The sequence below is a fragment of the Botrytis byssoidea genome, assembly GCF_014898295.1.
Source record: "Botrytis byssoidea strain MUCL 94 chromosome Unknown BBYS_018, whole genome shotgun sequence".
Taxonomy (NCBI): Eukaryota; Fungi; Ascomycota; class Leotiomycetes; order Helotiales; family Sclerotiniaceae; genus Botrytis; species Botrytis byssoidea.
Window position 1 is genome coordinate 264,566 of NW_024065859.1, and position 23,982 is coordinate 288,547.

The window sequence follows — 23,982 nt, forward strand, 5'->3', positions numbered from 1 at the left end:
TTGTTAAGTTGAGCATGTACTGCTCTGCGACTAGAGGGTGAAGTTTATTCATTTTCTTTGTTCATATTTTGCTGGCATTATACTGGAGAAAAGTCGATGGTGAATGGGTCGGGGTACTTGATAACTGGTCAAGAGGCAGGAATTCAGGTGGTATCTCATTTGCATATATAAGAAACACTCTTAGATGGAGAGAATGGAGTAATAAATACTCTATATAAAGTCAAATTATCTACATTCCCATGGAGGTGCTGTTCAACGTGTCTCATAAAGTGACGAATTTCCATCGATTGGTTTGGTTGAAGTGCACAATCTTCTTTGTCGTAATGCTTCGAAACTACCTCAGCGCATCAACCGGCATGAATGCTCTCTTTGTGTTGCCGGAAAGTACACACTGAACAAAGCCTTCCAATTTTAAGGTACGCTCATTGAATCGCAAAGCACAAGTTCGATAGACATTAAGGGGAATATAATCCAAGATTCAAATTTCTACAACTTCATGTGTAATCACCTATATTGATCTCTGAAGCGCCATTTCTTACAACCATACGTCAAGATGAATATCGATCCAGCTATGGAAGAGGCCCAGAGATACCTCAAACAGAGCGAAGGATGGGCGCCAGTACACATTGGTAAAGATTGGGTTGCCGTCAAGCGTCTGGGTGAAGGTTCTTATGGCATAGCTACCCTGTTTGAATATCGAGGAAACAACCCAGATGTATCGCCGCGGAGGTTGGTGGTTAAACAGGAAGGAGGACCAGGTTTGAATTTGAAACAGGAGAGTAGGATGATGCAAAGTCTTATGAAGTATGACAGTGATCATATCGTCAAGATATATAGGGCTTATCATCGGACTATGGGCACGGTAAGCTATTGCTTCCTTTTATGGTTCAGCTCAGAAGATACTGCTTGCAGTGGAAGATGCCCTGGTATAATGATTTACTAACACAGTCGTACATAGGGGACAAACGACGCTACAGACCGGGCTATTGTGGATTATGGTAATTGGCTGGAAAATGAAAAGAGGCGCGACGCCAATATTAAGGTACAGCTCAGGCGAAAATATGATATCGCGAGGATTTATTTAGAATTTGCATCTGGAGGGGACCTAGGAAGTTGGATGTACGAGAATTGCCAGAACCAGCGCCCTCCAGAGGAATATATTTTTAGAATATGGGAATGTTTGTTGAAGGCACTGATGGTTTTGAAATATGGGACAGAGAATCCAAATGATTCAATCTTTGAAGAGCAGCCAAAGGATCGTCAGCATCAACAAATTGCGCATTTTGATATCAAGGGGCCAAATAGTAAGTTGCTCCGAGAAGCAGAGCTCGCTTGCCAGCGACGGTGCTAACATTGTATAGTCTTGTGAGTAAAAGTCTTTGTACTCATTCTTTTCCATATTGGAAACAAGGAACACGAATGTAAACAGACTGCATTACAGATATACAGAACCTCTATCAGAGGACTGAGTACTAAATGTTTCACAATGCAGAATCGGTGATAATCCTCGACCAGGCCATGAACGTATATCAGTTCACAAGGTGCGTATAGATACATACAGATATGTACAAAATCTCACAATTTCAAATGTTGAGGATTCAAACCCGAATAGTGCTAACCCAAGGCCAACCATAGCTTGCGGACTTCGGGCTCGCACTTGAGGTTCCTGACGCCGAAGTATTGAAAAAGAGTGCTGCCAAACGGCGAGCATGGCTCAAGATAGCTCAAGGACGCAACACCTACCATGCACCTGTATGAACCTTATCTATTAGTTTTCCTTGCTTTTCAATCTCCGCTTTCGATCGAGTTTACGATTCGCGTCACTCCAACTAATGCATTAATAGGAACAATACTCAGTCGCCAATCCAAACCGCGTAATAGGCACCGCAACCGACGTGTGGAATGTTGCTAATGTTATTTACCAATGCTTGGTAAATAACAATCACGTAGCCGAAAATGAGTTCTTTGAGACAGGAGTCGACCCCGACCCCTCCGAGACATTCAGAACCATGGGCAAATGGCTCTTGCATCCCGAACTAGAAGTTTATAGTAGAAGATTTAGGGGGTTGATTTTAAAGTCTTTAGCATATTATCCCGGAGCACGTCCGGATGTACGGGATTTACTAGTACAGGTACAAGAATCTGTAGATTTCTGGAATTTTGGCGAAAGTCATGACTTGTTTTTGGGAGGCATTTATGGGGGGGAATATGGGTGGGATGAAAAATATCCGGACCCTCCTCGGAGACCGAGTGAAGATCAAGGTATGGAGGTAATCAAGTTGCAAAAGGAGAGGCAGCCACGAAAACCAGACTACAGTAATCCAAGGTGGTGGAAACGGGCCGAAGATGATTATGATTACGATGATGTTGATCTTTTATTTCCAACTCGCAAGGCGCTTCAAATGGGATATAGAGAAATGCCGTTCGAATTGGGAGAACCGATAAGCCACCAGGCATTCCCTGATTGGAGAGCAATCGGGCCAGATGGAAAGCCGGTGCGAGATCCTGTACCGCGAGACTTTGATGACCCAGAAGATGATCCTGAGGATGACGCGGACGACCCAGAAGATGATGCAAATGATCCAGGATACGTTCCACAAGGAGAAGATCAACGCGCCTACAACCAGGCAAAAGAAAAAGGAAAAGGAAGAGCAGCACCAATGTTCGAAAGGGCCTTGGCCATCGAGCGGGGCGTAAAAAGAATGCGCACACCCGAAGAAGAAGAAGCTCGTCCCTGGACAAAGACTCCCCCTCCTGTCGGAATGATCCCGAAAAGAAAAGCTCGAAAACTCAAACGCCGAATAGCCCCGCCTAAACGTAGACTACCAGTACCAGTTCCTGTGGCGCCTGATCGCGATGCAAAGAGACAACGAGTAGAGGGCCCTGTCTCTCCGCAGTTTCTTGGAAAAGAGTATAGAATGAATACTGTGGGGAAACTGATGGTTCGGCGGGCGGGACCTTCGCCTAAATCGGGAGAAATAGAGGTGGAGAGGAGCACGCCGTGGGCTTTGAATCGACCGAGTCCGAAAAAGAGAAGGGAACAAGATAAGTATGATAACTGGTATAATGATGCTTGAGATGTGGAATGGATTTAAGGTTGTGGACCGAGCTTGCTCGATTGCTTTGGGTGGCACATTGTTAAAGGAGGGAGAGATTGATCCTTGAGCTTGGGGGCTTCTGCGTGAATGGTAAGAGTTCAAGGGATGTTTGAGGTTTTTAGTCAAGCTACTATATTGAAGGCATACAGTGAAAGTATATTGAGGTTTATATCTTATTGTAATGTTAGATAGGTAGTATAGTATCAGATTTAAGTAGAAATCCGTTCTCCTTGGCTGTTTTTAGTTGAAGTAATACAAAAATAGGCATCTCTCCAATAGAAAAGACGAGGTGAAATTGGAAAGGACAAACGCCTATCTCTATAGAACCCAGGAATAACAGACGATCATAATTCGCCAACTACAGGCATGTCGCTACCAACGCCAATCTCTGGTTCGATGATTACATTCCCTACTTCAATTTCTTCGGCGACTGGCTCTGAGCTGATTTCTGTGCTTTTCAAGAAATCATCAACTACTAATCTTGCGACATTTTTCCCCATCAATGCACTTGTTTCCATAGTGCTGATGAAAGATTCGATACCACTAGTGTAGTAAATACCAGGCGCTAGTTGAATCTCTTCGAATGTTACGCGAGGGTATTCGTATGGATAGGAGTTCCAGACGTGGGGGTGGTACCATGTTATTGTGTTGTTTGCTGTGGGAGAAATGGTGGTAAGGTCTTCAGGGACAGGGACTTCACTGTTGAGGATTGAGGAAAGGAACTCGGAAGTCAAGGGGCGAGGAGAGAAAATCTTGTAAAGATTTTCGTATTCGAGGGTGGTAGGATTGATAACTCTGCGGAGAGTAGAGATGGAGAAAAAGCCAACGGGGCCGGCGAAGTCTTTGGGATCAGTGGGAGCGGGGATATTTTTTGGGAGAGTAGTGAGGATTGTGGTGGGGACCTGCTCGTTGGGACCGATGTTGAAATAGGCTGGGTTGAGGCCATAGGGAGAGGTAAAGAGGGTTACGTGAAGGGTTACGTAGGGGATTTCGTCGGGGGTATGTTGAAGGAGGTCAGACGACATTTTGATATCGGTATATTGAAGTGGAGCGGCGATAATGATGGTGTCGAATGGTTCTTCATTGATATGAGAAACGCCGATAGCATCTGTAGTAATGGTTTTGACATTATACCTCTCTTGATCTCGAACTTGGGAAATCTCGGTAATGGTGTGGTTTAGACGAACAGTGGCATTTGAGGATTGAATCATGTTGTCAAAGATTTGCCAATTACCGCCTTGAATCTGCATTGCACCGTCGATTGCCATACAAACCATGGTCTCTACGCCGTGAATGACGTTTAAATTTTGACCATAGTTGACCCGAGTAGATGCTTGAATTAGATCAGTTGTGAATGAGCCCTCAATCTAAATATTGTTAGTTTCCTTATGACAGGACATACATTTAGTTAGACTCACATTGTTTTGAGCCAAAAATTGTTCGCCCGTTATGGATGCCACAGTTTTGAGGTCTAATTCCTCTATCCTTTCCGTGAGAGATCTAAATGGAAAGTATGGTGCTTCGTAAAGTTGTAAGAACTTTCCAACCACAGTTTTCATCAAGCGTTGAGTCTTCAAAGGGGCAAATCCATATTTCCAAAACAATTTTGCGATATCCCAATACTTCCAATCGCTATCTTTCTGAGTAAAAACAAATTCTGCGCCATCCCAGATACCAAGGATTTCAGTGACTTCGGTATTGGACGATTTTGCATGCAAGTCGAATTCTCGGCTTGCATTCTTTAGAATTGCGTTGACATCAACGAAAATACTGGCTCCCAATTCCACGGGCTCCAGCGAATTACCATATGCATTGACTGTGGTCGAACGACCTCCAATGTAAGAGGATCGTTCGAAAACAGTGACATTAATTGCAAGGTCGGATTCAGCAGCATACTTCTGTAAATGATATGCCGAGGAAGACCCGCCTGCTCCAGCACCTGATATTCTGTTAGTGAAAGGCAATTGGGAGATTACTTGTATGTTGATGCTAAATAGAGGTACATATCATCAGAATATCTGATGGGTATGCAGATTTCCATGAACCTCGAGGTAATATGCAAGAGAAGCGAAGGGGACAGATAGAGAGTAGCCAGCTAAGGGACGGGGCAATACCCCTATTTTGGGTCCCCTTTGAAAGAGAGGAATCATAATGAAAGTTGTATTTAATAAAAGGAAGATCATCATGGAAGATCACACGGCAACATTGATGATAATAGCATGGAAAGAAGTATCAATACATACCAATAATTGCAATTCGTTTTGCATGACTATCAGCATACTCGTACGTGGTTGATTCTATGATAGGCTCTTGTACAGCAACAGTTTGAAATTTAAATGGCCATGACAAAAACCCAAGACTTTCTCCAGAGAGAAGAGTGACAATAATTGCCAATACGAGATTCCAGCCTCGATACATTTTGAGAATATTGAACAAATAATGAACAAATAATTGATGGAATTATATCAACAGATTCGTGGTCAGCGTAAACAATGCCTTGTAGCTTAAAGTGGTAGCCTCGCCGTAGTACCAAATTGAGACTAGCGTGAACCTCGTGTGGGAATTCACGTCGCCCATAGAAAAAAAAGCTCGCGACGTTGAGGGACAAAATACACAGCTTCTCGCCACGATAACGCCATATAACTTCATTTTAATTACATACGAAGTTATTGTATTCTTTCAGAATGTCTGCCGCACAACTATTGAACCCAAAGGCGGAGTCCAGAGTATGATTTTACCTATCTAAATTTGAGATGCAGCTACTGATTTGTAGTAGAGAAGAGGGGAAGCTTTGAAAGTCAATATCAATGCAGGTGAAGGTTTACAGGATGTTTTAAAGTCAAACTTGGGTCCTATGGGAACCATAAAAATGTTAGTTTTCGTCCTCCCACCAAGCCTAGCATATACTAACATTTCCAAAGGTTGGTTGACGGTGCTGGAGCGGTATGAAAGCCTTCTTGATGCAACAGCGAAAACAACCTTCTAATGATCGTTCCGCAGATAAAACTTACAAAGGATGGAAACGTTCTGTTACGTGAAATGCAAATACAAAACCCTACGGCAGTTATGATTGCACGAGCAGCAACCGCACAAGATGATATTTGTGGTGATGGCACAACCTCAGTTGTTCTTCTCGTAGGAGAGCTTTTGAAACAGGCAGATAGATATATTTCGGAAGGTTTGCATCCCAGAATTATCACAGATGGTTATGAGATTGCAAAGACAGAGGCGTTGAAGGTTGGTAGGATATCAATTATTGGCGGGGTAATACTGACAGCTTGCAGTTCTTGGACACCTTCAAAATCGAGAAGGAAGTCGACCGTGAACTTTTACTTTGCGTTGCGCGAACCTCCCTTTCTACAAAACTTAACCACACTCTGGCGGAAAAGCTCACTCCTGATATCGTCGATGCGGTCCTATCAATTTACCAAGCCCCGGCAAAGCCTGATCTCCACATGGTCGAAATTATGAAGATGCAACACAGAACTGCCTCAGAGACTCAGCTGATTCGTGGTCTTGCGTTAGATCACGGTGCTAGACATCCAGATATGCCAAAGAAGGTCGAGAACGCATTTATTCTCAGCTTGAACGTCAGTTTGGAGTACGAGAAGTCTGAAATCAACTCCGGTTTCTACTATTCAAGCGCGGAACAAAGAGATAAACTCGTAGAGAGCGAGCGTCGTTTTGTTGACGAGAAATTGAGAAAAATTGTTGAATTGAAGAAGGAGGTTTGCGGAAACGACCCCAAGAAAGGCTTCGTTATCATCAACCAGAAGGGTATTGATCCATTATCACTCGATGTCTTGGTTAAGAACGGAATCTTTGCTCTGAGAAGAGCTAAGCGAAGAAACATGGAAAGATTACAATTAATTTGTGGTGGTACAGCACAGAACAGTGTGGACGATTTAACCCCTGAAATTCTTGGATGGGCTGGAAATGTTTATGAGCATCAATTGGGAGAGGAGAAGTACACTTTCATCGAGGATGTAAAGGAGCCAAAATCTGTGACCCTTCTCATCAAAGGACCAAATCAACACACCATTACTCAAATCACCGATGCAGTCCGTGATGGTCTTCGAAGTGTTTACAACATGATTGTAGACAAGAGCGTTGTACCAGGAGCTGGTGCTTTCCAGGTTGCTTGCGCAGCACATCTAAACAGCGAAGCTTTCCGCAAGACTGTCAAGGGTAAGGCGAAGTGGGGTGTTCAAGCTTTCGCTGATGCTCTTCTCGTTATTCCCAAAACTTTGGCAGCAAATGCTGGTCATGATATTCAAGATTCCCGTAAGTTGCATTTCCACCTAAACCTTATTCATAGCGCTAATATGTATCACAGTTGCTAGCTTACAAGATGAGCAAGCAGAAGGCAACGTTGTCGGTCTTGATCTCAAGACCGGTGAACCTATGGATCCAGTCTTGGAGGGTGTATATGATTCTTTCCGTGTACTGAGGAATTGTGTTGCATCGAGTTCTGGTATTGCATCCAATCTCTTGCTTTGTGATGAATTGCTCAAGGCACGTCAAATGGGTAGAGCAAAGGGACCGGGTGATATGGATGGATAAAGTCATGAATAAAAGAAGCCTAATGATCATTTGTAACGACTTTATTGGGAAGGTAGACAAAATACATGCATGGTATTTTTATAGGTTCGCATCTCATTCGTTTGGAGATGTAACTCTGTAAATTATTACCGTATCTAGAGAGGTCATGTAGAGTGTCTACCATATTCATACCTAGGTAAATAGAGATGAAATGAATGATTTGATGAAAAGATGATTATGATGTCTATGTAGCCAGGTAGTTTACAATAATTATGCCTCAGAGGGCTGAGTTTCTCCGCATTTCTTGTCTTGAGCTAGATGGATATTTGTTTCGGATCAGCTCTGCCGTGCCAAGAAGTGGCAGTGGATGTTTTGGATGATTTGCGGCATAGGTGGCCGTCTCCCGAATGGGATGATCTGTGTTCGCTGGAAAATCGGGACCAAGTTGATGGGATATATAGTAGAGCTTCTCGTATTCGCTGGGTTGGACGGATGGGATGGGAGGTGTGAAGATTAGATTGGAGGAGTGGAAGATTGGGAGTCGGCTTCTTTAGAACTGCGAGTGTATATATCTAAGTACCTGAGTATTATTAATAGTTTCATCATTCACTCCTTTCACGGAGATATTGAAGATACAGGTCCTAGGTCAGAATCATGGCGGCCCCTAAAATTCCAGCTGATACACCTCAATCCCCACATCAAGATCTCCCCTTTCCTAATTTGTCACATTTGGATGCTTGAGATCTCAGCACCACAAGTCAGACCTGTCAAAAGCAATATTTATCTTACCTTGAGTCCATGACCTCCACTTGCTCCAATTGTTCTCGATAGATCCACTGAACTTTAAAAGAACTATAACAAACGCCAAGAGCTATGAGCGTGTGGGTGTGGGTGTGGGTGCTACTCCGTACATGAGAAGTCAGAGTACAAGTAATGTAATGTAGCAACTACAAAGTAGACAATCCCTCGAGGACCCAAGGACTATACCTATACACTCACACGACGGACAATAGGATTCGATCAGATCATTCCTATTGGAGTAAAGTACTCGTCACCAACATTCTTTAAGACACAATCACAATACCTATGAAGAGTCAAAGTCCTTACTTGTATTAATAGCTTGGAATCGTGATGAGGATATTATTGGTTCAAACCCTATCAACATTTATTCCACGCTGAACACGCGACACAACCTCTAACCCCCCAAGTACCACCACTCTTTCTTTTTCAATTGCTTCAACTTCTGGTCGAGAGACCACGAAGAAGCAAATCGCATCATGTTGCGAATTCGCAGATACCGAGCTCTCCTTATTTTTGCTGTCTTCATAACAGCCATTCTCGTTCGTTTTACACACATAAGGGATTGGGAAAGTTATACTGTAGGAGGCCCTGTCGACATCCCTGACTCGAAATTCGCATCAGAAAAGGGAGAACCATACACATATACACCAAATGGAGGTCATCCGACTGCACCGGAAACTCTGAAAGAACAATCAGAAGCGCCATTGAAGCCTGCCGAGGATGAAATTAAACCGGCACCAAAGGTAGCAGAAAAGACATCCTCCACAACTAGCAGTACATCGACTACTTGGAATGTTATTGCCATTCAAACAATAGATACAACTGTGCCGAAATACGCTCTTCCAGACAGGAAACCACCAACCCAAGGTGTCTACGAGGATACAGGATTTGAAGATCTTCATCCAATTGCGCCAGATGGAAGACAGGACTTGCCTGTTTTCTCAGCAGCACCTACTACAATTTACTGGTCGAAGCAAGCAGAGCATTTCCCAGTGCCTACTGAAAGTATTATCAATCTGCCAACTGGCGTGCCAATCTCGATTCCCAAGATTCAACATGTTTTCAATGACGAGACAACGGATGCAAAAATCTCTCGGGAGAAGAGGCAAAATAAAGTCAAGGAGGAATTTCTGAGGTCATGGAAAGGTTACAAGAAGTTTGCATGGGGTCATGACGAACTTTCCCCCGTGTCAACTAAATTTCGAGATCCATTTTGCGGATGGGCAGCAACTTTGGTGGATGGTTTGGATACATTATATATTATGGGATTTCATGACGAATTCGAAGAGGCTGTTAATGCTGTTGAAAAGATTGATTTCACCACTACTCCAAGGATGGAAATACCAGTATTTGAAACTACCATTAGATATCTCGGTGGTCTTTTAGCTGCATATGATGTTAGTGGAGGAAAATTCCAGGTTCTCTTGGATAAAGCTACTGAATTGGCGGAGATATTGATGGGCGCTTTTGATACCCCAAACAGAATGCCGGTACTTCACTATCAATGGAAGCCAGTCTTTGCGTCTCAGCCTCATCGTGCCAGTTCCAGATCTAATTTGGCTGAACTTGGATCACTGTCTATGGAGTTTACCCGTCTTGCTCAACTTACAGGCGAACAACGTTACTATGATGCTGTAGCTCGAGTCACCATTGCTTTATCGGAGTGGCAGGATCGTAATACAACTAACATTCCCGGAGTTTTCACAGAGGATGTCGATGCTTCAGGTTGTAATCGTACGGCCACCATGCAAAGAGAAAAGGAGAAGTTGGAGGCTTCATTGGCAAAGGATTTCGCTCTCAACAATCCAAAGACGACTACACTTTTGGATGAATCTCCTGAAGGATATCAACCGCTTTCACCAGAAAACGTAAAGGAGCCCAAGCCAAAGAAGCCTAGCTCGGAAGAAAAGATGTTGGAGATGCAAGTTCTTCCGGGTGAGCCTGGAAAAGCGCGCATCAAGGGGTGGGACGAAGGAGGCGTGATGAAAAGAGATCTGGAAGAACCAGCATCAACTAGCTCGACTACGGCATCTTCACCACCTGCGCCAGCAGCAGGTCTTCCTCCAGTAAGTAGAACTGGCAGTGGTTTTAGTCATCACGTTGCGCCAGACCTACCAACAGTTGAGGCATCAAGTGAATGGGATTGCGTCGAGCAAGGTCTGGAGTCGTATACCGTTCACGGTAGACAGAAGTTCTCGATGGGTGGTGGGCAAGATTCCACGTATGAGTACTACCCCAAGGTATGGACCAAATTCGTGAAATCATTCTATATAGCTAACACAATTACAGCAATATATGCTTTTAGGTGGTCTTGACGAAGTCTACAAAAAACTGTACATGAAGACCATCCCTGCCATACGGGAGCATATGCTCTTTCGGCCAATGATTCCAGGAAATGACGACATTCTTATCTCTGGAAAAGTCACGAGCAATGGCATACGGGAAGAAGATCTATTGATTCCAGAGATTACACATTTAACATGTTTCATTGGAGGTATGGTTGGAATGAGTGCGAAGGTTTTCGGCATCGAAGGAGATCTCGAGATTGCAAAGAAACTTACAGATGGTTGCGTTTGGGCGTATGGTGCAACCCCATCAGGAATTATGCCTGAAGGGTCAGAAGTTATTGCATGCGAGAGTGTTGAAAATTGCTCTTGGAATCAAACCCTCTATTATGAACGCTTGGATACTTCAGCTGCCTACAGAGATGCGAATCTTAAGGAGTATATCGAAAACAAGGAGAAACTTGATGCCGAAGCAAAGGAGATGAGTTTAAACCCCACAGATGCTGCACGTGAGCAGAACGCTTTGGCGAAAGCAGAGGCTGTTGGTGGACCTCAAGGTTATGTCAGTCACGAAGATAGTCCTGATTTAGTAAAAGACTCAGCAGAGACAAAATCCGAAGACGCAAGTGCCTTCAAGCCAAAGGATGAACCTGCATCGCTCACGAAGCGCCAGACTGGTGCCGCTGATGGTCCTGAAAAGGAGGACATGTTTAAGCTGAAATCCGCAAACACGGAAAAGGAATTGGAAAGTATGGCTGGAGGACGTCAATTGGAGAAGGGTACCAAATCACAAAAACCACTCCCTGCAGAAACATTACCAGATCCATTACGCCCACTTTCTCACAAGGAATACGTTGAAGGTCGTATCAAGCAAGAAGCTTTACCTCCTGGATTCACAAGTATACATACCAGGAAATACATTCTTAGGTAAATTTTCACTCAAATATTTTTTAGTAACAGGATACTAATGTCAATATCTAGACCCGAAGCCATCGAATCTGTCTGGTACATGTACCGTATCACGGGTGATAAGACCTGGCAAGACAAAGGTTGGAAGATGTTTGAAGCAGTCATCAAAGCAACATCAACTGAGAATGGTCATTCGGCTATCTTTGATGTTACAGCAGAAGAGACGTATCAAATGGATGAGATGGAAAGTTTTTGGTTGGCAGAAACGCTCAAATATTTCTATTTACTTTTCTCTACGCCAGATGTTATTAGTCTTGATGAGTGGGTTTTGAATACGGAAGCACATCCTTTCAAGAGACCTACTGTTTAGAGAGGGTTAAAAGGTGGCTATAGGATAGAGCATCAATATGCTTTTGGGTCATACAAAATGGATTGGCATTGGGAGTTTGGTGGGTTTAGTCTGTATTTCTGGGTGTGGATTTCGATGTGTGGGCATGATGAGGCAAACATTTTGTTTTGTAAAATGATACGGATTTTGTGAAAGGGGGATAAAATCGGTTTCGGTCACCAGTGGGTGCACGGACTGACGGGACACGCGCTTTTTTGAAAATACCCTCAAAATAAACAATTCAAATTATAAATAATTAATTCAATTTCGAAATATTATTAAATATATAATCAATTAAATATAAGATTATTTTTATTAATAGAGAATTATATAGAGAATATAATTTACTAATAAAATTAGTATTTTATAAAGAATTTGATTAATGTTATATAAAAGAAAATATATATTCTATTTTAGTTTGATTAGATATATTAAAATCTATAATTTATTAATAATTTTAAGAAAAAGATTTATTAGGAAAAGATATATATAAGTAGATTTGTAAGTTTTCAAAGAATTTAAAGAGATTTATATTAATTAATAAAAATATTTGTAAAATATTTATTTTATTCTTTCAAAACAAATTACAAATTAAAACTTACAAAATAATAATTAAATATTTTCAATTAAGGATAAAACAATATTTTTTACAGAAAAATTTGAAGAAATTTATAAATCAAGATTAGTATTACAAAGCTATCTATTCAGAAAAGCTTTTTATTAATATAAATTATGGAAAACATATTATTTTCGATAATATTTATAAGTATAATATTATAAAAGGATTTTGGAGATATATTGTATATACAAACGAAATATATATGGATCTTGCTTTTATAAAAAAAAAAGAAATTCTAAGAAAAACTAGAATTTAATATAAATCAGAAAATATAATAGAATATTCTTTATTAAAAGGTAACAAAATCCATTATAAAATATAAGTTTTTTTCGAAAAAAAAGCTAAAAAACTTGAATTCTATTATAATGAAAAGAAATATACAAATAAATCAATATTTATATTTAAGTTTAAAAAATAATTCAGAATTGAAAGTTCTAAAGAATATAAGGAAAGAATTTATATATAAAAGAATAATAAATTATATTTTAAGAATATTAAACCTCAAAATAATATTATAATATAAAAATACTATATAAAACAACTACTTTCTATTCATATTGTCACGGCGCCAACTACCTGTTCGTTAGTTGCCTTCGTGCCTAAGGCTCCCACAACTAGCGCACCTTACTTCTTATAAGTAGGGTCCCTTCCTTCCATAGTCCTTCTACCCTTATGGTACAATATAAGTCTTTACCCGTACCTTGACACATATAAAAGCTATTGAAAAACTATAAGCAAAGGATTCTATATATAAATAGCTTTTAATAGAAAATAATAATAATTCTTATAAATTCCTTAAATATAATTTTATACAAGAACTTAGAAATATATACAATATTGAAAATCTATTTTATTTTCTTAATTTATTCAATTTGAATTCAATAAAAAATATTTGGAATATATTAAAATAATAAATTCGAAAAAGATAATAAAAAATATTGAAAAAGTTAAAGGAGATTATATAGAATGAATAAAATAAAATTATATAAAAGAAAATTCAAAAAAGATATACCGAATTACCTAGTAAATATAGAACTCTTATTAATACTAATAAGGAATATGTACAATTAGAATTGTGATAGTTATTAGTTATTTAATTGTAATATTATCTTATTTTGGGTTTTTTGAAGTTATATAGACTGTCCCGTGAGTCCGTGCACTCACTGGTGGGTTACGTATACTTATGCGCATGGATTTGAATGGAATCAAATGTCATTCAAGATGCATACTTACTTACTTGGAGGCGAGACTCAAGGGTGATTGAATGGAATGACATATGAGTCTCGAATGGCGTTTGGAGATTTCAACGGCGTGTTGATGGTTTTGGGGTTGTTTGGGGAGATTGGGGGGATCGGAGGAGGGGAGGGGAGGGGGATAGTGATTAAGAATGAGAATGGAGCTTGAATGAGATGGGAAGGTAATTCACCTAGATGAATAGGAAGATAGGTATAAACAAACATCCAACCAGTCAGCCAGTCAATCTATCTATCTATCAATCAATCAATATTGTTACACAAGTCGAGCCGGGTTTCTTGACAGATCAATACTCGGTAGATGGATTGATGTGAATGAAGTGAATTATAGTAAATGTGTATGTCTCGGTATGTGTAGAAGGTCGAAGTGGTAAGATTGAGTTTTTTTGGATCATTGTTGTGATAATTTGTTTGGGACTGTGGGTTGGGAAGGGGGGAAAGGGGGGAAAGGGGGGAAAGGGTGGAAAGGGTGGAGAGATTGATTTAAGATTGGTAAGTTGGAGGGGAGTTGAGGAGTGGTGAGTGGTGAGTGGTGAGTGGTGAGTCGGGGAGTTTGTTTGTTGTGGAAGGGTGTTGAGGGGTGGAAGGGATGAGAGGGGTGGAAGAGATGAGATGGGTGGGTGGTGTTTAAGGGTATTTGAGGAGGAGGTAGGAGGTAAGAGGTAGGAGGTAGGTAATAGGGGTAAATGTTTATTTTTGAGGGGCTGATTTCCTGGGTGGGTAGGTAGATGAGTAGGTTGGTATTTGAATAAGTACTTGTGTATTATGGGGTATAGATGAGATTTTGACATTGTGAGTACAGATTATTTCAGTCGTCATATAAAACAATTTGAATCTTATAGCATTGCCTCCCTTTCATTCCATCTCGTTCTTCTTCATCTGATCTGTTCTTATTGTCGGGACATCAATCATGTGATCAAAGAAGGCACTGTATTAGCTAGCGTCGCGCTAGCGCTTCCCTATATTAAGTACTAGCTTCCCATAGATAATAATGATTAAAAACGAATACAACCACAATAGACTAAAGTACTTACACTTATCAACCAAGTTGATACCAAAACTTATCTTATCTTCTGTCCTCTCCTTTCCCAAGCGAGCTCAACATTCATATTCCTATTTCTTTGATGAATAACCATTGGTAGGTATATGATCTACCCCCATGACATCCCCGACACGATAATTTTCTCGCGGTTTCGAGGAGATATGATAAGATATATAAGTATTTCATTAGCCGGTGGGTAGATGGGTGGTACTTTTTCCGTGGGTGAGTATCCTCTGCTCTGAATGTAGATGAGAGTATTGTAGGGAGGGAAATATATGAAGGATCCATTCCTCTAGCCTCGCTGTCTCGGGAATTTTTCGACATTTTTGGAAGGGGGGAGATTTTCGGGGTGAGTTACATACAGTTTTTGGACTCGCAGAAATGATCAAATTTTGATATTTTTTCTTGGGTGTTTGGTGTTTGGTTTTGTTTGGTTACTTCGATCTATAGTTCGATGGATGGAAAGGAGTTTGAATGTATGATGACGTCCCTGAGACCATTGGTTGTGAACTTGTGGGCTTTGTTTGGTCTTGAGCTTATGTGCTGGAGAGGAGGGGGTGTTTACTGGATCATAGAGGGATTCATGGCTCTAGTAGGTTGGAGATTGTTATTTGTCATTGCGATTGTAGTTTTTTTATTTGCCGAATTGTTAGATCTGTAGATATGAGCAACTTACACCGGGGGGATAAACCAGACGTTCTTCCCATCGTCATATTTCATGATTTGGTAAGGTGCGTTTCTTGTTTGTCGATTGCTGGCACCTATTGCTATTCTAAAACCTTTTTGAATTACCGCACTCAAATATGGAAGTTGTTTTATGTCTTTGAGAATCGGTTTAATTCTCCAAATCGACTCCTTCGAGAAAAAAAATTCGACATGGCGCCGCGTCTTATTCGATGTAAATCATGATCTATCGTTGCAGCGCTCGCTTTCACAAGCCCAAACATTTGCATTAATCGTACGCATTTATTGCGGCGACGGTCACCTGCTTGCATTAATTTGGGGATGAATGATGGATCGTTGACGTGGAGTTCCTCAGGGGTTACCCGTACGATGGGTCCGTATTTTGGGTGCATTTCTTGGATTTGGGAGATGTATCGGCCATGGTGGAGAAGTCATGGTAGAATTCGTACCAGAGGGTTATGACTGTGAGCTTGGGGTCGGGAAATGATGCGAGTGGATGGAATGTGATTCGGTAGAGGTAGCGAAGGACGATGTAGAAGAGAGTGGTAACGCAAAGACTTATCCAAGTGGAACTCATGGCGATATGGATGATATCCATTTTTGCTAGATCGAACAGAGAGAGATTTTGAGTTTCACGCAGATGATATTCTTGATGCAGCAGAGACAGTGTTAACTTAATTTGTTCCTTAAGATATATGACAAAGTAGACTGGTTCTCCACCTTCCCGCCATGATTGTACCATCAACACGTCCGAGTGTTGTACATGCCAGATAGCTCCTCTACGTGTTCAGAAATTATATAGACATATTGAAGTTTTCGGAAAACATCGGAACCCTCATTTGGAAATCTTGTTAATCCGAGTAACAGGTCTTAGATGGGTAACGCAGAATTTGTCAATTATGTTGTGGTTTCAGTCTCATACTACATGAGCTTAGACATCTTCGCGAGTTTTTATTGAATACCAAACTTATCGGATTCTTCTCGAGTATATACTACCAGTAGGATCATGTCCTCATTTTCCTCGAGGCCAGTTGCAAAACCTCTCAATTGACACAAAGACATCAATCACAATGACAGAAAAATCACTCGAATCTCTCGCTTCCTCGATAAAATTGTTGGCGTCCGAGGTTCAGAATGCGCGGAAAGAGGGCAGTGAGGATATAGAGGCATTCGAAAAACTTATCGATGCATTAGATGATATGCGAGCGGATCTCGTGGGTCCTATGCGATGGGCCGGAACACTTTTCGCTCCTCCGGACTTCGCAGCTCTTCAGACTGCCCTTCTCCACGATGTATTCCAACATGTTCCAATCAATGGGAAAGATACCGTGAGTGCTTCGATACATGTCAAAGATTTATCTAAATCGGTTAAGATACGGGGAGATACCTTACTTCGTATCATGCGTCTTCTTGCTACCAATAAAATATTTCTCGAAATAGACGAAAAGGTGTTCTGCCATACTCCTTTGTCAGCAGGTATGGTAGATGAAATGGTTCCTGCTCGTTTAGGGAGTTTCCTCAATGGAGTTTTCAAGGCATCCTCGAGTCTTTTGGATGCTATTGATACGGGGAAGAGAAGTGCTTGGGAAGTTAGATTCGGAATGCCTATGTATGAATATTTTGAGAAGATTGCCAAGTCTGGTAGAGAACGTATGGCCAAGTTAATGGCCATTTCCTCCATTGAAGAGATTGAAGATCTTTCCGTCATCTTTCCGTGGGAGAAGTTTAACAAGATCGTGGATATCGGCGGTAGTGCCGGACACTTGGTTGTCCATTTGGCAAAGGTATGAGCTTTCATTTCCTCTACTAGTAGTCCCATAACTAACAACAATATAGAAATTTCCGCATCTTCATATCGTCAGTCAAGATCTCCCCGAAGTAACAGCCGATCAAATTCGACGCGTTGCCTCCTTATCTCCTACCGAGAAATCCCTCTACGACCGCGTCGAATTCGAATCTCACGATTACTATACCCCTCAAACACGAATCGATGCGGATGCTTTTATACTACGCCGCTGTCTCCATAATAATCCAGATGATGACTGTATCAAGATGATCAAAGCCGTGATACCCGGTCTCGAACATAACCCCAAAGCAAGATTACTTATTAACGAGAAACTAATGCCGGTTTGGAATAGCAGTGATACAAGATATAAGACTAAGATGTTAAGGAGAGAAGATATTGCTATGATGATTAGTGTGGGTGGAAAGGAGAGGACCCTGGAAGAGTTTGCCGGGTTGATAAGGGGTGCGGACAAGACGTTGGAGATTTCCGAGGTTTATTATGGGAAGAATTATTTCTCTGTTATTTCGGTGAGGTTGGCGAGATAAGGAGTTGAAAGAATGGGAGAAGTGATGGGAAAAGCATTTCATATGTTCAGGAGTTAGAGCTAAAGGTATGGATTTCGTCACTGTTTGTCGCCATAGACATATTGGAATATTAGCGGAATACAAGCTTTTATACTTACACACGTGACCAGATTCTGTCGATGTAGCATCTGGATCTCCCGAGAATGTACGTTTCGTCATCTCTGTCAATTGCGTTAATGCCTTGTAGGATATAATACGATCTACAATGACTTGGCGGTGTTTGATCAAAAGACTGACCAGGGGATGGCTGAGCCATCTTGATTTCTATCCCCAGAAATTAGTTTGTTGGCCTCTGACGCATTTGCTTGCCATGAACGACATGACACGTACCACCATGCTGAGTTGATCTCCAACCTAGCGTACTCAAAAGATGGATCCGCACAGCTGACTCAAGGCCACTGACACACTCGGCATCCCGAAAGTTTTCCAGAATGCCTCTATCAATCTCCTTCATCTTGCCACCTCTCAAGGGCTTGCCTAATTGGGCCGAACACTTACTTCGAGTGGGAAAAGGGGATTCAAACCACGCAAGTGACTGATGCACTCTTTGATACAATGGCTTTCTGACACTTGATTCATGAACTTGCGGCTCTTTGAGATACATATCAGTTTGCGCAGGTGCCCAGCGATATCTATTAACCTTACACGGTAAGCAAGAAATGTCACTAAAGTTGCGGGTATTTTCCCCCCACCACGTTTTCTCCCCGAACTTGGTAAGACTTATAGCTTGGTCTCATTCTATCTTGTTCATCATATCCAGCCCCTCTAACATTTTTGTTCAACAGGTCAGTGATGTATCTCCCCTCGTTCTGTGTTTCAAGGTTGTAGTTATTAATCTATTGCTATTTCAAGCCACACTATCTTCTTCAAAAATACCCCCGCGAGCATTTGCTTCACATTTGTTGAACAACGTTAATGGTGACAATGTCACCAACATTCGCCCAAAAAATCGATATCCACCACCATTTTGTTCCTCCCCTCTATGCAAATGGCAAGTAACCTAGTTGCACATGACATTTCTCATCTTGTGTTGTGGAGCAGAACTAATCGATTGCTTCTAGCTCTAGAAGCTGCTGGTGGCGACCCGTCTGGCTTCCCTACTCCAAAATGGTCTATCGAGGCGACCTTTGAGCAGATGGAAAAAACAGCCTCGGGTACGGCTATCTTGTCTTTGACAGCTCCTGGGGTACATATCGTACCACTCGAGGAACAAGCAAAGCTTGCACGATCAGTAAATGAGACTGCTGCAAAGCTTCGAGACGAAAACCCCAGAGTGGGTTTCTTCGCTGCGGTTCCTTCACTACATGAGACGACGGCTGCTATTGAAGAAATAGCTTACGCGTTGGATGTGCTCAAGGCTGATGGTATCACGCTGTTTACCCGGTATGGAAATGGCAATTATTATCTCGGTCACAAGCTCTTCCGTCCTATTTGGGAGGAGCTAAACCGCCGCAAAGCTGTCGTGTTCGTCCATCCAACCCACTCGCTCAATACTGACATATGGAATCCTATTCTTCCACAACCCGTTATTGATTATCCACACGAGACGGCTCGTACCGCGTTTGACATGATCAGCACCAACACGAAGCGTGACTTTCCAGACTGTAAGGTCATTCTTTCGCATGCTGGAGGAACGCTTCCAATCCTCTTGCTCCGTGCATCCAGTGTCATAGGTATGACAAGTCGAGGAAGCAAATCAGCCGAATCGGTCATGGAGGACGCCGAAAGCTTTTACTATGACCTTGCACTTAGCAGTTCTAGCCACGTTCTCGATACCCTCCTTAATCACATTCCTCACGATCATATCCTGTATGGGTGTGATTTTCCGTACGCACCTGCGGTCGTGGGAGAGATGTTTACAAAACAGCTGGACGAGTACAAGCTCAGCGACGAGACGAGGGAATTGATCTATTACAAAAACGCGCACAAGCTATTCCCTAGACTCGCAGGTATAGCGCAATTAAAAACAGGATAAAGAGTTGTCTACTTAGATTATCATGGCGGGATCGAATTAATCTTAGAATATAGAGTGTATTTTTCGATACGCGCTGGATATAATTTTTCTTCGGCGAAAAACAATAGTTCCCTTATTTTTTCCAACGACAACTGGCTCACTCAACCAGGAGAAGCTATGATAGAATCTGGGTTGCTCACTATGATGGACTTCCCGCATTATCTCTTTTTTTTTGGCTTCATGTTTTGGGTGTCCACGACGTATGTCCAACAGATGTCCAACTTGTCCTGGTCCCATGCCACAAAAAATCCGGACGCATGCGATCTTAAAAGCTACTCCCCGGAATCGTTACTTTCGTAAACAAACTGTTGACCCTTATCAATGTGACCATTGGTTCCACAAGTCGACAGGCAAAAAGAATCTCCCACTGGATGCGCTGTGAAACCACAAAATCGTACGCTCAGGTTCCGATGGGAAAAACTGACCAAGTGAAAGCCCGAGATTGGGAGTATGGCATCTCGTTGTATGAATCAGTTGACCTCGTACAAAGATCTACAGAATCAAGGAAACTGTAATAAATCGTCGAGATCGTGATTCAATTGCTTCAAATTAAGGCTAACCGTGCTTTAAGCGGTCAATTATGTGATTGGCCACTTTCTCTTTCACTTCCACTTCTTTAATCCTTCAATAGAAGCTATTCACAGATAAGTTGTATGCGATATCTATTACGAGTGAGTGAACCTTCCAATCTTATCGCAAGTGATTTAAAGTACGATTAGGCCTCTTTTCTTTTTCTATTCGCTTGCCTCTCCCTCTTTTCCCCTTAGTTTTATTGGATATTTCAATCATTTTATAGTATATCTTCATTTTCTGGTGACGGTGAGATGAACCTTTCATCTGCAGGGGAGTTTACGGTTTTAAAACGGACCCACGGGTTACTTGATACTCGTGGGGTCAGAAAGCTTGACACACTCTACTCACAGACACGTCTCATTAGGTGGTAAAATACGAGATGGTTGGTGGCTCATATTTAGGTTTGGGTGGAGGATTGCATATTTCCTAGTCACAGGAGTAATAAGGGAGAAGATTTACAGAACGGAGCAGTTTACGGATATTCGCAGATATGATTAATTTCCGCTCAGCCTAGTGGGAAGGTTGCGGGAGGCCTCCCCGCACCCCACAAAGGAAATCATCAATGATTTTGAGTTACAACTTGCGTAAGCTGGCGACTTGTCGCACTCACGGCTGATGCGTGCGGTAATTAGACGAGCGAATGCGCCGAATAGGGAGGAAGAATGCAGAAAGGCTTGAGAATAATGTCGTAGGAATTCTTTTTTTCGTGCAGAGCTCTCTATTTAATAGCAGTGTCAACACGTCCCAATTTCTTCTCCATCAGCATACCAATTATTCTATCAAGCTTGATAAAGCAACAATTGACTCAGAAATCCTCAATCGAATTCCTATTCCAAAAGAACTTTAGCAATGGCAGGTCACTATAAAGCAACACCAGAAATGTTCGCCGAACGTGCTTCTAACAGCGATGGATTCAAGTCGCTACCCCTATCTCCTAAAGCCTTCAATGAACCGCAATTCTCTGGGTTCATGCGCCCTGTACGATTCGAGGGTGAGATAAATAATCTGGAAATTGAGGGAAGTATCCCATCTCAGATTCGTGGGACATTCTATCGTGTTATGCCCGAGCCACAATTTCCAAACTACTTGCCCGGTGATCCTGTGAGTGTGCTTTTCTACTATCTCTTCGAGGATATTGAATCTCAATACGATGTCCATATTCCATAATGGCACAGCTTTCCCTTAATATCAAGCTCACATGTTATAGTGGTTCAATGGCGACGGAAATGCAAGTGCCTTTCGAATTGCTGACGGCCATATCGACCTGAAGCAAAGATATGTTCGTACCGAGAAATTCACACGTGAGGCTGCTGCACGGCGAGCTCTAGCTGGTAAGGAATCCATCAATTTTCCACTACCGCCATATGCCATGACGTCCTACCAACGATCGAGAACATTAAACTTGTTCAGTGACTCTGTCGATATCTCCAAGCAAAGAATTGAGACACCATGGGAGTATGATCTTGTAGTGAGATGGGTTTACTGATTTGATTATCAAATAGGAAAGTATCGAAATAGATACACAGACGCCGTAGCACTTGAAATCAAATCTACAGCAAATACTAACGTCGTCTACTGGCATGGCAAGTTGCTTGCTCTGAAGGAAGACTCTCCTCCATACGCCATGGACCCGGAAACAATTGAGACAGTTGGTCTCTGGGACTTTAATGGTCAACTTACCAGTTTGACATTTACAGCCCATCCTAAGTTTGATCCAATAACCAGGGAAATGGTCTGCTTTGGCTACGAGGCGAAAGGTGATGCTACTTTAGACGTTTGTTACTACAGTATTGATGCCAATGGCTCGTTCAACGAGACTGTCTGGCTACTGGCCCCAATATGTGGCATGTTTCACGACTTTGGTATTACTGAAAACTACGTAAGTTCACCACATCGACAATATCAGGAAGCCCAAGCCCCCTAAGGCTGTTTACGCAGGTAACAGGGGCTTGTCTAACTTTACTCAGGTTATTTTCCCTATGATTCCTCACATCTGCGATTTGGATCGTTTGAAAGCTGGGGGGGGGGGGGGAGCACTGGCAATGGGACAGCGAGGTTCCAATGCACATCGTGTCCTGCCCCGAAGAGGTGCCAGTGGATCAGACGTGAAGGTGTGTATTTTGCCAGGTAACTTCTGCATTTCGCTAATCAATCTCGTTTAGTGGTTCCGCGCACCTCACGGGTTTGCGGGGCATGTCGCTAACGCTCCCGAAGATGAGAATGGTCACATCGTCCTCTCAATGGCGTACTCAAGAAAGAATGTATTTGTCTGGTGGGCTGACAAGAATGGAGACGCCCCGAGCCCGGGAGAAGCCCAATGCGACTTTGTGAGTTTCAGTATCGACTACAAGTCTCCTGATTTGGATTTGAAAGTGTCCACGAAAATGGTAGAAGAGGACATGGAATTCCCGCGCATTGATGACAGATACGTATCAACCTCCTTCACCAAGGCGCTGTTTAATGTCATGGACCCCGCAGCTGGAACAGACATGAAGGTCATTGGGCCAAACCTTGGCGGTTTGTCTTCCCCCTAATTCGTTCAAAAGGTCATCAAGCGGTACTGACTAGTTACTTTCAGGTGGCCACCCTCTTTATAACAGCATTGGGCTTTACGATACCAAGACCAGAAAGTACGAGAAATACTTTGCAGGCCCCCACAAGCTCTGCCAAGAACCTGTCTTTATTCCACGAGACAAAGGAGCGAAAAAGTGCGATGGGTTTGTGATGGCGCTACTCAACAACTATGCCGAGATGACAAGCGAGCTGGTGATTCTAGATACCGCCGATATGAGTAAACATGTCGCATTGGTCAAATTGCCCATCAGATTGAGGACGGGACTTCATGGTAATTGTGTTGATTCCGCAGATGCTGATGGCCATCCTTCGATTTAGTTCCTGTCGTAGTGAATACGAATAACTTATTATTTTAAAGTATCATATTGACTTGATCAATGTATCTACGCTTTACTAAGAGCATGTTCGAGTCGACTTTTTGGATAATGTTGATGATGTTGATAATCCAAATGAGTGTTTGCTGAACATTAATATAGTCTACAGAATTGTTTCAGAGTGTTATTTGAATGACTCTATAGACCAATCAAATGACTAGATTGTGCGATAATACGATTGTGCGATCTACAATTTACACTGAAACGTTGAATCTTGTCACTATTTGTTGCAAAAAGACGCCTTACTATAGGTACTGCATTTGTATTCGTAATGTTTGTAGATTAGTATTACCAATAAATAGGAAGGCCGGACCTTGTGCTACTTAATGTGTCTTTCATGCGTTCTCTTGACAACGTTCTGACACAAATGTACAAATTTACTAAGTCTACATCTGTTGGAAGGTACGTGTTAAGCTAGTTCTAGCTTGTAGAGCTATCCCTTAATCTGGGGATCGT

General features: G+C 42.0%; 7 protein-coding genes across 7 annotated transcripts; 6 read left to right on the forward strand and 1 right to left on the reverse strand.

The window, feature by feature from the left end:
• Nucleotides 1-553: 553 nt before the first annotated feature.
• Nucleotides 554-3,077, forward strand: EAE97_008450 (uncharacterized protein; the record flags this gene model as incomplete). Its single annotated transcript, XM_038878965.1, has 5 exons — nucleotides 554-862; nucleotides 959-1,304; nucleotides 1,516-1,541; nucleotides 1,636-1,752; nucleotides 1,845-3,077. 5 exons carry the CDS (start codon nucleotides 554-556, stop codon nucleotides 3,075-3,077), a joined length of 2,031 nt encoding a protein of 676 aa, XP_038730047.1.
• A 161-nt stretch (nucleotides 3,078-3,238) lies between these two features.
• On the reverse strand, nucleotides 3,239-5,516 carry EAE97_008451 (uncharacterized protein; the record flags this gene model as incomplete). Its single annotated transcript, XM_038878966.1, has 3 exons — nucleotides 3,239-4,465; nucleotides 4,517-5,037; nucleotides 5,342-5,516. 3 exons carry the CDS (start codon nucleotides 5,514-5,516, stop codon nucleotides 3,443-3,445), a joined length of 1,719 nt encoding a protein of 572 aa, XP_038730048.1. The 3' UTR covers nucleotides 3,239-3,442.
• A 266-nt stretch (nucleotides 5,517-5,782) lies between these two features.
• On the forward strand, nucleotides 5,783-7,661 carry EAE97_008452 (uncharacterized protein; the record flags this gene model as incomplete). Its single annotated transcript, XM_038878967.1, has 6 exons — nucleotides 5,783-5,824; nucleotides 5,875-5,969; nucleotides 6,020-6,041; nucleotides 6,099-6,335; nucleotides 6,383-7,382; nucleotides 7,435-7,661. 6 exons carry the CDS (start codon nucleotides 5,783-5,785, stop codon nucleotides 7,659-7,661), a joined length of 1,623 nt encoding a protein of 540 aa, XP_038730049.1.
• A 1,256-nt stretch (nucleotides 7,662-8,917) lies between these two features.
• EAE97_008453 (uncharacterized protein) lies at nucleotides 8,918-12,005 on the forward strand (the record flags this gene model as incomplete). The annotated part of the gene is made up of 3 exons (XM_038878968.1): nucleotides 8,918-10,681; nucleotides 10,731-11,653; nucleotides 11,708-12,005. The coding sequence occupies 3 exons, from the start codon at nucleotides 8,918-8,920 to the stop codon at nucleotides 12,003-12,005; spliced, it is 2,985 nt and encodes a 994-aa protein (XP_038730050.1).
• Nucleotides 12,006-16,691: 4,686 nt separating this feature from the next.
• Nucleotides 16,692-17,952, forward strand: EAE97_008454 (uncharacterized protein; the record flags this gene model as incomplete). Its single annotated transcript, XM_038878969.1, has 2 exons — nucleotides 16,692-17,405; nucleotides 17,458-17,952. The coding sequence occupies 2 exons, from the start codon at nucleotides 16,692-16,694 to the stop codon at nucleotides 17,950-17,952; spliced, it is 1,209 nt and encodes a 402-aa protein (XP_038730051.1).
• Nucleotides 17,953-18,915: 963 nt separating this feature from the next.
• On the forward strand, nucleotides 18,916-19,966 carry EAE97_008455 (uncharacterized protein; the record flags this gene model as incomplete). Its single annotated transcript, XM_038878970.1, has 2 exons — nucleotides 18,916-18,982; nucleotides 19,053-19,966. 2 exons carry the CDS (start codon nucleotides 18,916-18,918, stop codon nucleotides 19,964-19,966), a joined length of 981 nt encoding a protein of 326 aa, XP_038730052.1.
• A 1,284-nt stretch (nucleotides 19,967-21,250) lies between these two features.
• Nucleotides 21,251-23,510, forward strand: EAE97_008456 (uncharacterized protein). Its single transcript, XM_038878971.1, has 6 exons — nucleotides 21,251-21,679; nucleotides 21,786-22,046; nucleotides 22,086-22,457; nucleotides 22,546-22,689; nucleotides 22,741-23,095; nucleotides 23,157-23,510. The coding sequence occupies exons 1-6, from the start codon at nucleotides 21,428-21,430 to the stop codon at nucleotides 23,468-23,470; spliced, it is 1,698 nt and encodes a 565-aa protein (XP_038730053.1). The 5' UTR covers nucleotides 21,251-21,427; the 3' UTR covers nucleotides 23,471-23,510.
• The last annotated feature ends 472 nt before the right edge of the window (nucleotides 23,511-23,982 follow it).

What these genes read in the sequence shown, in the direction of transcription:
- EAE97_008456 (XM_038878971.1), top strand. Translation starts at nt 21,428, where the DNA reads ATGGCAGGTCACTATAAAGCAACACCAGAAATGTTCGCCGAACGTGCT. An exon ending in ACTACTTGCCCGGTGATCCT is followed by an intron (nt 21,680 to 21,785) that starts GTGAGTGTGCTT and finishes CACATGTTATAG; the next exon opens with TGGTTCAATGGCGACGGAAA. An exon ending in CATGGGAGTATGATCTTGTA is followed by an intron (nt 22,047 to 22,085) that starts GTGAGATGGGTT and finishes CAAATAGGAAAG; the next exon opens with TATCGAAATAGATACACAGA.